The 16,514-nt window shown below is 44.8% G+C and overlaps 1 protein-coding gene across 4 annotated transcripts in view; it reads right to left on the bottom strand.

The window, feature by feature from the left end:
- DNTT (DNA nucleotidylexotransferase) overlaps nucleotides 1-16,514 on the bottom strand; it is a 30,741-nt gene that overhangs the window by 10,971 nt on the left and 3,256 nt on the right. For all 4 annotated transcript variants that reach the window (XM_045438383.1, XM_045438384.1, XM_045438380.1 and 1 more), the window contains exons 2-8: nucleotides 8,034-8,205; nucleotides 6,967-7,095; nucleotides 5,298-5,468; nucleotides 4,918-4,989; nucleotides 3,605-3,728; nucleotides 1,648-1,780; nucleotides 487-595 (exon numbers count right to left, since the gene is read on the bottom strand). In XM_045438383.1, the coding sequence (XP_045294339.1) occupies nucleotides 487-595; nucleotides 1,648-1,780; nucleotides 3,605-3,728; nucleotides 4,918-4,989; nucleotides 5,298-5,468; nucleotides 6,967-7,095; nucleotides 8,034-8,205 (910 nt within the window). The remainder of the gene's footprint in view (nucleotides 1-486; nucleotides 596-1,647; nucleotides 1,781-3,604; nucleotides 3,729-4,917; nucleotides 4,990-5,297; nucleotides 5,469-6,966; nucleotides 7,096-8,033; nucleotides 8,206-16,514) is intronic.

Raw genomic sequence — 16,514 nt, 5'->3', positions numbered from 1 at the left:
CCCAGCTGGTCCTTGTTGGTTTCCTTCTTCCCATCTCAGCACAAAGTCAAGGTGGTTGTTGACCCGCAGAGAGTTCAAGGCAGCAGCGACATCTCCTGGCTGATAGTATCCCAGTCCCCGTGGTCCCGCCCCACCCCTAAGCCTGCTACCACCCATCTCACACCCTCCCAGGTCTGTAGGGCACACGCGCCCCATTCATTTAGGGGCGGTAACACTTCCTCCTGTCGGACACCGAGACCTACGGCCCTCGGCCCCTGGACACAGGACAGGGGTGTATAAATAAGATAGATATTCACAACACAGACTCTAGGACCCCAGGCGAGTAAGTCTTATCGTGTGTCATGTGGCATTGTGTAAGCTGTTGCAAATCGCTGAGAATCCAGTATATGGTCATGACACAAAGACGAGATAAACAGTGTGCAAAATTCAACGGTATTAATGTAATGCTTGAGGGTCCAAACATCTACCTGTGATCCTTCTTCTTACCTTCCTTTGCCATAAGTTTATCACTTTAGGTAAAAGTTGTTCCTCTTCTTCGTCTGTTGATCCAGGGCTGGTAATTAAAAAATCAACATCGTGCCCAATCTTCTTACCCCTGACCAAAAAAAAAAAAATTATAGAATGGAAATCAATTAGATTTTTAGCTCTCAATTTTTACAACTCACTTTTGTTTCTATGCCCTATGCTCAATGTTTGCAACACAAAATGCTCGTGATATTTTTTTTTAAACAAAATATCCTTGATCGTACAACTCTACTCCTTACAAGATAAATTTATGACAGAAAAAGTCACACATAGTACGTATATGATTATATATGTGTGGGTAAAAATAACACAGGAAGTGATCTCTTCTGCATACTCACATGTGCACACCCACCCCCACATATGCACACAGACAAGCAGATCAGAACCGGTGACCAGAACCAAGAACTGCATGCACACAATACGAGAGAGGGTTCTCCAAATCATGGTATTGACTGAAGGCATTTTCTTAGATTTGATCTTCCTCTCCCACTTGCTCCCTCACTTCAAACTTGGCTTGCCAAGATGGCCAATAGCTAACAGGTAAGAGGGCCACAGGGAGAGCTGGAGGAAGGGGTGGGAAGGAAGGAATTTCTTTCCGAAAAGGAGGCCTCAACATCCAACAACTGCACACATCTCTGTGAAGAGTTCATTCATTCATTGACTCAGCCAGTATTTCTTGAGCACCTATATTTTGCCAGGCACCGGGTTCTCACAGAGGACTAATTTCTACAAACTGTGTGAGGAAAGCATGCATACAAACAAATTACTTGACAGGTAGCACTGAGGAGGGGTGCCTGGCTGAGCATGGCACCTGAACCGAGTCATAAAAGATGAGGAAAAGTCAGCCAGGTGACAATTTGAGGAAAGCCAGTGCAAACACGGAAGGGTCTGACTGGGCAAGTCACAGAAGCATGAAATAGCTCCATGTGTGCAAAGAAAGACAAGCCATTTGGGGTTGCTGAAGTAGAAACCCGAGCTACAGAAGATGAGGCCACCGAGAGAGGCTGTCACCAGATCACCAAAGGCCTTTGTGCTGTACTTAAAACTGAACTGAACTTCTGAAGGTGGGGAGCCACTGAAGGTGTTAGAGCAGGGGAGGCAAAAGCAGCCCTCGTTATCTACCTCCGGAATCCTCCTGTCATGGTGACGAAGGCATCAGGCAGAAACGCCCAGACGGCCTCTTTAACCAGCACACCGACTGCCTCTGCTTCTGCCCTGGTCACACAGCTGACGAGGTCTTCATAATAGAGGAATCCTGAGGGGACATTGGACAGGTCAATGGAGAGAGTGACACGTGAGATGACCAGCCCTCTGTGGGAGGTGATTCCGCCCCCAAATAGAGTAAACATGACCACAGGCATCAACAAACTGTTTCCACAGAGATGGGAAATCTCTACTCTCTTGGTTGTGAATTTTTCATGGTAATGATGACTCTTCGCTTTCTGACTTGTAAGAGTCTTACAATTTCCTGACTAAGAAAGAGACTATATTTCATATTCCTCTAGAAACCAAGCTGTTCAAATATAGCTCCTTATTGAAGAACCAGCCTTCTTAATAAACTGTGCCCTATAATTATTTACAGATCATGCATAAAGATTTACGATGGAAGCTCAGGCTGACTTGTTATAATGACTTGGTTATTCCCACAGACCCAAGGAGGGAGCTTCCTCCAAAAATTAAAAATAGAACTACTGTGTGATCCAGCAATCCTGCTTCTGGGAATACATCTGAAGGAAATGAAAACGCCATCAAAGGAATATATACACCGCCATGTTCATAGCAACATTATTCACAATAGCCAAGACATGGAAACAACCTAAGTGTCCGTCAGTGGATAAAGAAATTGTAGTGTGTGTGTGTGTGTGTGTGTGTGTGTGCACGTGCTCATGGAAATAGGAGGATTATTCAGCCACTAAAATGAGGATATCCTGCCATTTGCAACAACACGGATGGACCCTGAGGGCTTTACGTTAAGTGAAATAAGTCCAAGAAAGACAAATACTGTATGACGTCACTTATGTGTGAAATCTAAAGACAAAAACTCATAGAAGAGAAATCAGATCTGTGGTCATCAGAGGCCAGTGCGGGCGGAAGGGGAATTGGAAGAAGGTGATCAGAAAAAGGTACCAGCTTCCAGTCCTAAGATAAGTAAGTACCAGGGATGCATGTACAGCAAGTTGGCTACAGCCAACACTGCTGGGTGCGTCTTGCTCTTTCGAATCCCAATTATATTGTATTTCGATTGCATGTTAAAAATAAATGTTCAAAACGTGTACAATTTTTGACCCCTTATTGGCATTTCTTCATTAATGCCAATTAATGCCAAATTCATTTTACCAGAGCCCCCCGTAAATGGAAGCGTCCAAGCCACCACCTTCAACCTGCGGGAGGTCCTGCCGGGCTGTCAGCTGCCTGTCTCAACAGTGTTCTCTTCTCTGGCTGGTCAGTCATGAGCGGGTAGGTCAGCCCTGTGTCTAGATTTTCATACTTTCCCTTCTATTTCCTGGTATCTGACAGTTTCTAAAGCAGATCCACATTTATTCCAGCAATGACTCTAGTTCGTTGAAATATTTTTGGCTCCTCAACCTTCATGTCTCTTTCGTGCCCATGACTCCTCCACTCCTCCTTTCACCCACAGGAGACAGTCAGGACCCAAACATCTAGAGCCAGTTCAGTAAGAAGTAGATCAACAGCACAACCCTGTTTGACATCTGGATGCAGGAATGACAACAGCCGCTATGCAAAGCGTCTTTGCTTATGCCACGCAAGGTGCCTACGTTATTTGATTTATTCCTCATGAACTACCAGTGTTACCTCCCTTTTATAGATGAAGTAACTTAGGCTCAAAGACTTGAACAAGCTTGCTCGAGATCTTGCAGCCACAGAATGCTGGAGCCAGGATTTGGATCCAAGTCTGTCTGATTCCAAAAGCTTGTGCTTTTAACCATAGTGCAAAAAAGAGGACGAACAAGGTACCCAGCTCACTGAGACTGGACTTGAAGTTCAGCTAACTCAGAGCCCTACCGCAACCTGGCCAGCCCATGGCAACATCAGGAGATCCGTAGGAGAGACAATTTACCTGCTTTCTGCATTTGTGTGAACTTCAGGGTTTTGTCTGACTTTATTTTACTCAGAGTTCGGAAACCCATCCTGAACCATTTCTCAGATGTCTTCAATCCCACTCCAAACACAGAAGTAAAGAGCTGAAACAGGGAAAGGCATGCCTTTAGTTTCTGACATGACCATCATGACAATGAAGTGACACTTTTCAAGGTCAAGGGATTAGGAAAACAGTGTAAGCATACTTCTGACCCAGTTTCTCCTGCATATGACAAGTGGGTGGGTGATGGTAATTTTTTACAGAGCTTTTTGTTTCAGGGGGGTCCTTTCCTGACCTATGGTATTACAGTGGCTGGCACCTGCATAGGCTTCCGTGTAATCTGACCACCCTTTGCCTGTTCCGTCCACGTGTGACCACAGCTTTCCCTACCAGGCACTCCCCTTGGCCAGGGGTCCCTTACGCACACTCATGCTCTGCGGTTTTAAGAGGGATGCTCATGTAGGTTGTATGAATTCTCTGCCGTCACTCAGCTGGTAAGCGGCACAGCCCAAACTCAAATCCAGGCTGTCTGCACTCCAAGCCTGGGCTCCTGCCCACAACCAGCTTTTAGGCCTTTGCATCACTCCGGAACCAAAGGGACGGGCAGAAATCTCTGCCACCCTGAACTCCAAGGTGGGGAACACTGGGGGGAACCAAGCCCTGCTTCGAAGTAGAGAAGGACACAGTGGGGAGCTTCCAACACAGGTTTGGTCCTTAAGAGCAGGTTTGTTTTGTCCCATGCTCCCAGTGTCCCCATGCTATTTGTGCCCATGAGTGACAGATCCTAGAAGATCCTAGAAGATCTCACCACAGCATGGCAATACGCTTGTGCACCCGTATTTATTTTGGCATCTGCTTCCTAGACCACTATTATGGACTCATCGTGCCCCCTTCCACTCATATGTTGAAGCCCTAACCCCCACTGTGATGGTGTTGGAGATGAGGCTTTTGGAGGGAATTAGGTTTAGTTGAAATCATGACTGTAGGGCTCTCATGATGGGGGTTGTGCCTTACTAAGGAGAGGCACCATGGGAGTTGCTCTCTCTCTCTCTGTGTCATGTGAAGGCACATTGAAAAGGTGCCAGGAAGAGAGCCCTAACCACAATCCGACCGTGCTGGCACCCTGATCTCGAACTTCCAGTCTCCAGAACTGTAAGAAAATAAATATTTGTTGTTTAACTCACCCAGTCTGTGGCATTTTGTTATGGCAGCCCAAGCTGACAAACCACCTACATTAAGTAATGGGGTTAACTGAAAAACCATTTTCAGCCAACACCTGTAAAATTACTTACTTTGAAGGACTGATATCGTTCATCATTTAACACAGCTTTAACTTCAGAACTTTCTCCATCTTCAATAATTTCCTGCACGGACAGTTGAAAAAATTATTAGGGGCACTTGGCGTGGCTCCGTCTGTTAAGCATCCGACTCTTGATGTCAGCTCAGATCACGATCTCACGGTTTGTGGGACGGAGCCCCGCGTCGGGCTCTGCACTGGTAGTGCGGAGCCTGCTTGAGATTCTCTCTCTCCCGTCTCCCTGCCCCTTCTATAGACATTATATAACATCTATCTATCTGTCTGTCTGTCTATCTCACATCTGTATATTAACTGCATTCCCTTCCCCCTCCTGCCTCCTATTAGGAAGCAGGACAAATCACATTTCACCCTTACCTCTATGACACACTTCACTTTGTCCTCCAGGCAGGGAATTCCTTCTGTGTCCTTCATACTGATGATTGTGAATGGCAGAGATTTAAGCACAGAAGCTGCTCTCATAAATGTCGCAGAGGAGATTTCATTTTCTTTAAACTCATAGTTTTCAGCCAGCACCTCGAAGGCGTCCTGAAGAACAAAAGCAGGTGAGCCAAACACGGCCTGTTCCGAGCCCCTGAGCTAGTAGTCACTTGCAAACACCTGTTGCTCCTCATGGGTGTTGAAATACCTCCTGACAGTCCCCTCGAAGGGTGGGATGGGGTCTCCCATGTCTTTGCACCCCTCCCTTGCTATGAGAGGAGCTGCACTGAAAAGACGGGTCACAGAGTGCTTCGTAAGGAGACTTTGAGTTTGCTGCCATTAGATACTCAGGAGCGATTCAACCAAAACCTGATCGCGTGCTCACTGCACCCCCACTGGTCATTGCTCAGCATGACCCTGCCCTCTTTCCTTGCAGGCTTCCCCACCAGCGTGTGTCCAGGGTTCTGCCTGGATCACTGGGCACCTTCATCTCTCGGCTTGTATGTAAAACACAGTCAGCACTTAACATGGCAACAGAGGGGCATGATCACAGGACTCGGACCCAAGGCGGGTTGTTTCAGGTAGGGCGCATTTGCATTTCTAGCAGAGGAGGAAGTAGCTACAGCTGTGTGGCATCATGCTTCCGTGCCCAGTACTGCAGTTTCCTGTTCTTCCTGGCAGATGTGGGGCTGGATGTCTCGAAATGAGAAGTTTTGTAGTTGATAGACTACCACATGTTTTAACAACCTGACTACTCTCTCCAGGCTGGAGAACGAGCAGCTGTGGACCTGTGAGGGTCATTTGAAATGCAACTGCCAAACTTCAGGCCTGGGTGGGGCTTTGGAGACAATCTGGCTAATTTCTAGTTGAATGGGTGAGGAAACCGAGGCTCAGAGAGAGGAACTGACTTGCCCGAGCTAGTTAAGATCAGAGAGGTAAGAATCCAGGCCTGCTGTCTCTCAGTTGCCTGGTTACCCAGCAAAGGCTGTTTATGCATTAGTGCTGTTTCTTTGTAACTTGCTCTTACTATGTTTTGGACTAATTACAGTATTTGGTTTTTCCGAATATTTGCCTTTGACAAGTGTTGTGCCCCAAAATGACAATTCTCATCAAATAGTAATTTACCATCTCTAAACAATATAAATGTATTTCTGATTGTAATTGTCCATGTCTACAACAGAAGTAGATCCATTCTGGACTGAAATAAGAACCAGAGATCAGGCCAGGGGTGGGGGGGAGTGAGTGAATGTGGGGGGTAATTTTCCTAGATATTCAGAAAATTACACAATTGAATTTGCAGATCCATGGGGGCGCCTGGGTGGCTCAGTCGGTTAAGCGGCCGACTTCAGCTCAGGTCATGATCTCATGGTCCGGGAGTTCGAGCCCCGCGTCGGGCTCTGTGCTGACAGCTCAGAGCCTGGAGCCTGTTTCAGATGCTGTGTCTCTCCCTCTCTCTCTGACCTTCCCCCATTCATGCTCTGTCTCTCTCTGTCTCTAAAATGAATAAACGTTAAAAAAAAATTTAAAAAAAAAAAGAATTTGCAGATCCATGGAAAGATGCTGCAAGCCCTTCATTTGCTCTAGGGGTTGTTGTAGAGCCCCTTACCGTGAATATGTGGTTAAAGTTGTTTAAAGTGGTTCTTCTCTGACATGCATACAGAGGGATCTTTTTTACAACCAGTGGCGGAGTCTTCTGGAGCTCTGGGTTTGGGCTAGCTGAATAATCTCTTCTCACCTAAACAAATGCGGAAGCATCCATTTTTAATAGCAATCAATAGTCATAATCATAGATATTATGAAGGAGGAAAATTGGAGGCAGTTTGATGGCAATTGTCCCTGGAGAGGATAAAATTATAGGAGAGTCAGATTTTATGTTACATGCATCTCTAATATTTGCATTTGCTACGGTTTACATGTATTGTATTTTTTAAAGTTTATTTGTTTGTTTTGAGCTGGGGAGGGGCAGAGAGAGGGAGAGAGAGAATCCCAAGAAAGTGCTATACTGTCAGTGCACAGCCCGACACGGGGCTCCATCCCACAAACTGTGAGATCATGACCTGAGCCGAAATCAAGAGTTGGAGGCTTAACCGACCGAGCCAACCCAGGCGCCCCAACATGTGTTATTTTTGCAATGAGAAAAACAAATGTGCAAAGAACCATCAATTAAGTACCATTTTCCTTTTCCACAAACTCATGTACTCATGGTCTGAACCTTCTTCCCACGGGTTCTAGCATTAATGGTGAAGGACTTGGAATTAAGAGATTAATTTTCATCAGTTTTTCTTTATGAATGATGACAGTCAGAAAAAAAAATAGGAAGCCTCTACTTCTCTGGTTACCAGAACATCAAGGCTTCCACATTTTGAAATATTTGTGCATAGTGTTGTTCATAAAAGCAGCTACCATTTATCAGCTGCCTGTCATAGATCAGGCTCTGTGGTAAGTGCTTTACGCGTATGTTACTCTAATTCCCTAACCATCTTGTGAGGTAGTTTCTTTTGCTGTCTTATATCGTAGAGGAGGAAACTGAAGCTCAGAAAACCCGAGTGACTTTCCCAAGGTCACACAGGGAGAAGGCAGACCGCCTGGGGATTAAGCTCAGGTCTGTTGATTCTATAGCCCATGTTCCTAATCGTCAAGAAAAGGGCAAAGAGGATCAACCGTAACACTTACAAGCTGGTGTTTTCCTGCCACCTCTACTGGTTTTCCTGCTCCCATGGATTCTATCAGCCAGGAGATGTCCAGGAGCTCTAGCTGTGAGCTGGCTTTTACATTCTGTACCTGCAGCCATTCTAGGACGTCTGAGCCAGAGTTGTTTTCTGCTACAATGTGCGTGACGGAATCACTGCAGAATGCAAGAAAAAGCTATCAGCTGAGGGGGATTTCAAAAGGAGAAGGGCTCCTCTTACCTTGAGGTGTTCAGAACATCCCATCTGACGAAGAAAGATGCATACTAGACCTGACCATAGGCACAGACGATTTAGGCCTCCAGGGAAGGGAATTCTACATTAATTAGTGTAGCCACAGTGGTCTATGTTACATATCAGACACAAGAAAAATTAAGAAAACATTAACAGAATTGTGGTGTCAATGGAAAACCAAAGTCCAGAGATGACAGAAGATGAAATTTTTCTTAAAGTAGCACCAAACATTCCACATGAGGCTTTGGTATGCCATTTCGTATTTATTTGTAGAGGACTTCAGTCCAGTGTCGTTCAAACTGTCTATGACCCACAGTTAGAAATACGTTTTATATTATGACCTAAAATAAAAATATAGATACATGTAGATATGCTTCTAACATCTCATTAAATTGATCTCACAGCCCATTAATAGATGGTGACCAGCTTTGGGGAAGTATTACATGTTTTTTCAAAGCACAATCTTGTGACGGAGGGTAGGCAGGAAGCTTTCGCCTAATAATCACCGAGCACTTAACCATGCTTCGGCACCATCCAAGTACCTTACGCCCATCATCTCATTTGATATTCACAAAGTTCCTCAGGCACGTGTTATGTTATTCATACTTCAAAAACGAGGAAACTGAAGAACAGAGTTTAAGTGACATTCTGAAGGCCACACAGCTAGTAAATGGCCTTCATCCTTTCTGATTGTCTTTTTTTGGGTCAAGTAGGTTATTTCTAGTTTTTAATAAGTCTTCATGGTCAGCATCATATCCTTGGAACCAATGTGTTTTCAGGCTCTTTCAGTTCAAATAATCTATGAATCTGGGAGATAGCAAGATGCATATTTGGGCATCCAAGAGAAAAATAGAATTCTTTTTCTCTTTCCTACTTCTCTTCCTTGACTTCCTCTTGCTCCTTCTCCTTTTTTGATTGACTCTTAGATGCACTGGGTATTTTTTTGTTGACTGTTGTATTCACAGCCCAGGTTCCTTGTGGTGGCAGTGGTGACAGTGGTAAGAAGTTGGAGTTTCCAAAGAAGGAAAGGGAAGTTTGTGGACATTAGTATCTTATGTGAGACAGATGGTTAACGATATGCTATGACAAGGCATAAAGCATGGACAAGATCTGCAAGTGGTGTGCAGAGAAGGAAAAGAGCTGGTGTGAGCCAGCGTGAGCTGGAGGAGGCTGGCTGGCTTTGTGGAAGGAGGGGTTTGTGTCCACTGATGGATGGGGAGGGATAGGAACCTAGATGGCAGAACCTAGAGCCCTCCTGGAAGAAAAGGTTCAGAGGCCAGAAGAAAAGTAGGGGAATGGCCTGGATCAGAGTGAAGAGTTTATGTTGGGAAGTAGTTGTCGATGTGGCTGAGTCGGTTGGAGCAACCAGGTTACAGAAGGTCTTAGAAGCCTCGTTTGGGAGGTCGGATCTTATTTTCTGGGGTTGTGGAACCAGTGAAAGCTTTTGTGAGCAGGACACAGTGATAGCATCACTATTTTATTTTAAAAAAACTAATCTTGGAAACCAATTTGACAATAAACTTCATATATTGAAAAAAAATACAGATTATTATAGAAAGTAAAAAAAAATAATAATAAATAAATAAATAAAAAAATAATCTGGATGGGGGGTGGGAGGGAGGGGAGGGTGGGTGATGGGTATTGAGGAGGGCATCTGTTGGGATGAGCACTGGGTGTTGTATGGAAACCAATTTGACAATAAACTTCATATATTGGAAAAAAATTTTAAAAATAATAAATTATCCCCCTTTAAAAAAAAAAAACTAATCTGGTCCACACAATGGTTTGGAGGGGAGAGTGATGGGTGGGAGGGTTGGGAGCTGGATAATTCTCACCCAGTTTGGCTCCTGTAGCACCAGGAAGGAAGGCAAAAGAGACATAAGAGGGACCTCTGGCTTTAGTTCACGTGCAAGAGCTGAAGTGGAGAACAGAGTCAACTATTACTCTCCCGTATTTATACAGGAAAGTAAGAGCGCTTTGGGTAGAAATAGGGATTTCAGAAGTTGCGCCTCTTTGGGGGACAGTGGAAATGAAATTTATTTCAGGCATGCTGCATTTGAAGGATGGCAAGAGGTCCAAGTGAAAATGTCCGGTTGACAGCTGGGATCTAAGTCTCACGTGGGGAGAGGGTTGGGGGCTGGAGGCCAGAGCTGAGACCATCCGGATGGCAGGATGTGCAGCGGGCCAAGCAGAAGTACATTGTGGTGAAACCACATCTGACAAGAGTTGGGAGAAGGCAGCTCTCTGCATCCCTATTCTAGGTCCACAGCATTCCAAAAATTCTTTATAACAAGCTTCTTGAAAGATCGTTTATGTGAAGACTTTAAGAAGACAACAAAAGGATTAATAGAGCTACAAAGGAAGTGTTATTCCATCTAGATTTCTGCCCTTTGGAGGGAAACTTCATTATTATATTATTATTAATTGTAGTATAATATTTATTATTATTATTATTAAGGCTCTGTCTAAACTTCAAGGGGAGAAGGGTATGCTGAGGAGGAGCCCTGGGGCTCAACTTCCAAATTCAAACCGCTCACCATCCACTCTCCTATCATCCCCACCCCCACTATTGCTTTCCTTGGGGCCATGTGGTAATGTGTGAGCTCACACTATTGGATGAGAACCACATGCATTTCTTACAGAGTTAATATAAGCATATTTGCAAATGACAGGCCAAACATTCTATGGAAAAAGACTGATTTAAACTTCCGACCCCTGCTCATTAAGCAATTGGCAAACAAAACAACAACAACAACAACAATAGAGCACACACACGCACACAATCAAATAGGACCTCTTCAGCCACTCACACAGAGCTACTCAGAGTTCGGGACTGCTTGTCTCTGGTTCCCACAAGGTAAGCACAGAAATCGAAAGTCAGCATTTAGAAACTTTAATGGTAGTTCGACACCATCACAGTAGCTTATTGTTCGTTTTTTGTTCGTTTGTTTTTTGTTTGTTGATAAAAGCATTGATCTGCGGTGAATTTTTTGAAAACTGGTCCTTCACCATAAATCACTTAAGGAACACTGTCTAGAGAATACTGTCTGTTCTAGCCCAGTCTACATTCCCCGTCTTCTTGTGTTGCCTGAGTTTGGCCGATAGACTCCTTGTGGCCACCTGGCTCTGGACTACAATGTGCTTCCTGTGTTGGGCTTGTCACGCGCCCTTCGCAGACCATTCACTGTCTCTGACTGTGTTTGTTCACTGTCAGTTCTGAGCCTGTGGCATCAGCGCTCCTGGGAGAGCCACTGCCTCCCATGTATTCTGCTGACAATTTCTCAGTGCTGTGCTGTGGCAGCTCTTTGTCTATTTGCTGGTAGAGCAATTTTCTCTCTGCTCTGAGTATGCCTATATTGGAAATATTAATAATATTGGAATATTACTGGCCAGATACCGTGGCAGGTACATTTCATGCATTCCCTCATTTAATTGTCAACAATGCTGTGAGGTAGGTAATTTCACCCCCATCTAAGATGAGAAGAGACCTTGGGGACATGAAAAATTCACCCAGCTGATGACTGGTGGAGCAGGATTAGATAGACCCTTGTTTTGTTCTATTTTAATCCAAAGCCCGTGTGCAGGACTAAACTGAACGACCCCTCTGTGACTTCGTGCTTTTTCCATGGCTGTAGAGAGTGCTGCTCCTTTTCACAGAAGGAATAACATCTGGAAGGGTGACATCATAATAAAAAACCCTGATTCCCTCCAAAGGAAAGAAACAGAGAGGCAATAACACTTTCTGTAGGCCAGTTCCTATTGACCACACTGTCCCTGCTGCTGCACAGAATTTGTGTTTGGTGCCTTTCGTCCAACGGCATATGGACCGCAGTGAGACCGCAAGACACGAACTGTCCCAGAAAATCTGAAAGAACAGTTGCCATAGCTACACAACAACATGGAGAAGCCACGGGGAGGCTGGCAGGCTCTCTGAGCTCTGAGTTTTCCTAAACCTCGCAGAGAGGCGGATATGCTGAGGTGGAGCCCCGGGGCTCACCTTCCAAGTTCGGGCCCCTCACCATCCACCCTGACCATCCCTGCTGCACCACCACTGGGGATGGTGGGGATGCACCACCACAGTCTCTTCACTGGGGATGTCTCTGGACACGGCCCTGCCTCTACCAGAGACAGCCAGCATGCCGGGGACGCGGAGGGAGGAGTGCTGGATAAGGATCCACAAAGAATATAATGTACAGGCATACCCCCAAGAAAAGACTGGAGAGAAATACTCCAGACCGTTAGAAAAAATAAACACACACACACACACACACACACACACACACGTGTATATTCTTACTTAATCCTCACAAGAGTCTTACGAGGTGGGCGATATATAACTTCAGATGAGAAAACCAAGGCTTGTGGAGGTTCTGTGAAACCAGGATTCAAACCCAGCTGTGCATGACTCAAGCAATCTCTTAACGTTCCACTAGACTGTGGTTAGACCCCTGAGTGAGGTGCTGTTCAAGTTTTTTTTTTTCTATATTTTCCCATTTTCTGTCATGAACCCTCTATCATCACATTCTACTGAAGGGGGAAAAAATACACATGAATGTAATTTTCAAGTCCAAAACCTGGCACTGGGGCTGAGGTGGTACCTGCCTGGGCCCCAGAGTCCTGGGCTTTCTTCATATACTAAAAGGTGACAGGAGGGGGCACCTGGGTGGTTCAGTCGGTTAAGCGACTAACTCTTGGTTTCGGCTCAGGTCATGATCTTGTGGTTCGTGAGTTCTAGCCCCACGTCAGACTCTGAGCTGGCAATGCAGAGGCTGCTTGGGATCCTCTCTCTCCCTCTCTGCCCCTCCCCTGCCCGTGCTCTCTCCGTCAAAATAAATAAATTTAAAATAAACAAATAAAAGTGATGGAAGCCTCGGGCAGTGACCCCCAGCCCCTTCCAAAGACTCCAAGGTTCTGCTGAGATGGCTGTTCCTGAAATGTCCATGAATTCAGTTCTTTAAGTACACCTAGTTCCTTAGCCAGGGCCAATCACTAATGCCTTGGACTAGGTTTGGGAGGGCTTGAACCAATTATAACAGTTCTGAACTAGGATTTGTCCCTCAGCTTGCCACAGGGAACAGTCAATAGATAGACCATTGGCGGAATGAATTCATGAATTAATTATCCATAGCTCTAAAGGAACTGAACTCGTGCCCACCAGAGACATCCAAGAAGCGGGGTTAAAATTCAGATGCCTGGGCCTTATGAGCAGAGATTCAGATTCAGTAAATCTTACCCAGAGCCCGGGAATGTGCTCCCTTGGTAATTCTGGCCTAGTTAGCTCCGGTTAGTCATTGGTGCATAACCAACTATGCCAAAGTTTGAGGCTTTAAGAAAAGCAACGATTTGACTATAACTCACAATTCGGGGTCAAGGATTCAGAATTCAGGCAGCTTTGGGTATGGTGCCGGTGGAGGCGTGATGCTCCTTGTGGCTCGGTGCATCCGGCACGTTGGTGAGGATGGCGGGGAGGTGGGCTGGGCCGCATCTATCAGCCTGAGCACCGTCGCGTGGCCCCTCTCGGCAGGGACTCAAACTCCTTACATGAGGTTGTTTAGCAGATCCAGGGAGCGGCAGAAGCCCCAGGGCCCTTTATGACCCAGCATCAAAAGTCACGCGGTGACACTATGTTGAAGCAGTCACAAGCCCTCTCAGATGCAAGCAAAGGGAAAATCGTCCCTGCCTCTCCTTGGGGGCCACCACATTCTAAGACGACCTCACAGCCCGAGAACCGCATTTTGAGAGATGGTGCTGGAGAGAAAATCTCTCTTTGCCGCACACTGGACTCTGGGCTCCATGGTACCAGGGTTTCCCAGCGTGGTACTCGTTGCTCTGAAGGTACGTGAGAGAATTTTAGCGGGTACACAACTGAACACTGAAAAGACATATGTGTTTATATCTACATGTTTAAATTTATGCATATCAGACTCATGTTTTTTATGAGTTTCATGGTTTTTATGTTATTCCTTAGGACAAGGCTAAATTATTACTACTTAAAAAATTTTTTTTAATGTTTATTTTTTTTTTTTGAGAGAGGCAGAGCGTGAGTGGGGGAGGGGCAGAGAGCAAGGGAGACACAGAGTTGGAAGCCGGCGCCAGGCTCTGAGCTGTCAGCACGGAGCCCCACGCGAGGCTCGAACCCACAAACTGTGAGATCATGACCTGAGCCGAAGTCAGACGCTTAACCGACTGAGCCACCCGGGCACCAAGGCTAAATAATTTTTAACAATTCATCTTAGGGGCAATTAGAAGAAACACGTTAAGTATATAGTAACATATGTGGTAAAACATACATGATTATAACAATCATGAATGTGACCCTCAGATGTTCAGAAAGCCCTGAGTTATGACATTCACTCACAAATTTTGGTTCTGATTTTTTTTTTCTGGTATCTACCTCCTCACTGCTCCCGTCTTTCTTTTCCTAGTTGGTCTCGCCTCTGAGTATAATTAGAAAAATGCTTCATGAAGAAAGAGGTGGCCCTCCTTCTTTGCCTGGAGACAGACTGACCCCCACTCTGACTTCCACAGTCTTCACGGATGTCACCTGCTTTTATCTTTGTCTTTAAAATTGTTTTCTTTCCCCAGAGAGGTCATTCCCAATTCTTCCCATCTGATGTAGGACTTATACATAATGACTTTAAATAGTAATTTACAGTTAAACTGAGCTAAATACCATTTAAAACCCTCCTGCCAATTTCCCTTAGCAACTGATCTGTTTCAGAATCCCTGAAACAGAAAAATCGAGGCTGTTTTATTTGGTTTTGTTCCACACTCATACTATCACCAGTAGATAGGTTTCTATTTCCAGCCCTGATATACTTAAGACTGAAGGGGCCTTGCCTTGTTTGTTTGTTTTTTTTTTTTTGTTTTTGGGTTTTTTTTTTTGGTCCCACCTTAAATGAAATTATGAACATGAATTTAAAATCCACAGATTTTGAAACATGAGGTAATCTGGACCAGAGAAGGGCTGGAGCTTACAATGCATGTCCTTGAATTTATAAAGTTTTTATTATTTTGCTGATTACAAAAGTAATACTGGTGCCTCATTGAAAAATAATTTAATTACAACAATTAATCTTGGTAATCACAAGTTCCTTTGTCTGGTTTTATATTCGTCAAATTATTCTTCGAGTAAATATTCTTTTTTAATGTTTTTGTTATTTATCTTTGAGAGAGAGACAGGGCATGAGCAGGGGAGGGGCAGAGGGAGAGGAAGACACAGAATCCAAAATGGGCTCCAGGCTCCGAGCTGTCAGCGCAGAACCTGATGCGGGCTCGAACTCACGAGCCGTGAGATCGTGACCTGAGCCAAAGACAGATGCTTAACCCACTGAGCCACCCAGGTGCCCCTGAGCAAATATTTCTTGAAACTACTGTGTATAAGAAAACTGTCAAAGTTCTGAGAATGAGCTACAGGATGGCCTCTAAGATGTCCTTGCCCTTATGGAGCCAGGGAGGAGTAATTGGATGAGATGTAAAGCCAAGTGGCAGAGCTGGGACCAATCCTTCACCATTGATCCCACCCATGTTCTGGGGAGGAAGTTCTGTCCTCTAGAAAGGTTTCCAGGGGTCTTCGGTCTTGGATGCAGAGAGGTGTAGGGAGGAGGGATTCAAGGTTGGGGTATATCTTGCTTTCAACGGACAATACTTCCCAAAGATACCCTTGTGGACAAATTAAGATGTTTAAGCAGGACAAAAGTGCCATCCGGTGGGTTTCTACTGCTCCAACAGCAGAACTGAGCAAGTGCTAAACTACTGGGTGGTGTCACCCCGGAAAGCGACCCTCCTTAGCCACAGCCCTTTCTTCTTCAACATCAGTGATTTAGGTCAAGACATAGTAAGCTTAACTAATGAGTTCATGGAAGAGGGTCGAAGACAGAGTTTTAAAACGGCTCAAAGTATTTGAACCAGGGAGTGAAATAAGAACATGACAAGCACTGGATTCTCATCCTTCTCTGGCTCATCCTAAATAATGTAAGGATTATGAAGTTGCTCTAAAATTTAGGATATTGACTATGGAATAAAACTCAGTATCTTTTTCATGAATGTGCAAAATGTGTCAAATGACTTGACATCTCCCCTGATTTCTATTTTAAGACCCAGCTTCGTATGGTTGTTGAATAGCATGTTTTCTGAAATATAACATTAATATAAGATATAATATTAGTGGAACTCATTCCAAATATAAGGATACACTGCACGTATGCTCGGGAATGAAATACCTCCAGATAGT

This window comes from Leopardus geoffroyi, chromosome D2, assembly GCF_018350155.1.
Source record: "Leopardus geoffroyi isolate Oge1 chromosome D2, O.geoffroyi_Oge1_pat1.0, whole genome shotgun sequence".
Classification (NCBI taxonomy): domain Eukaryota; kingdom Metazoa; phylum Chordata; class Mammalia; order Carnivora; family Felidae; genus Leopardus; species Leopardus geoffroyi.
This window is presented reverse-complemented; position numbering and strand designations above follow the sequence as displayed.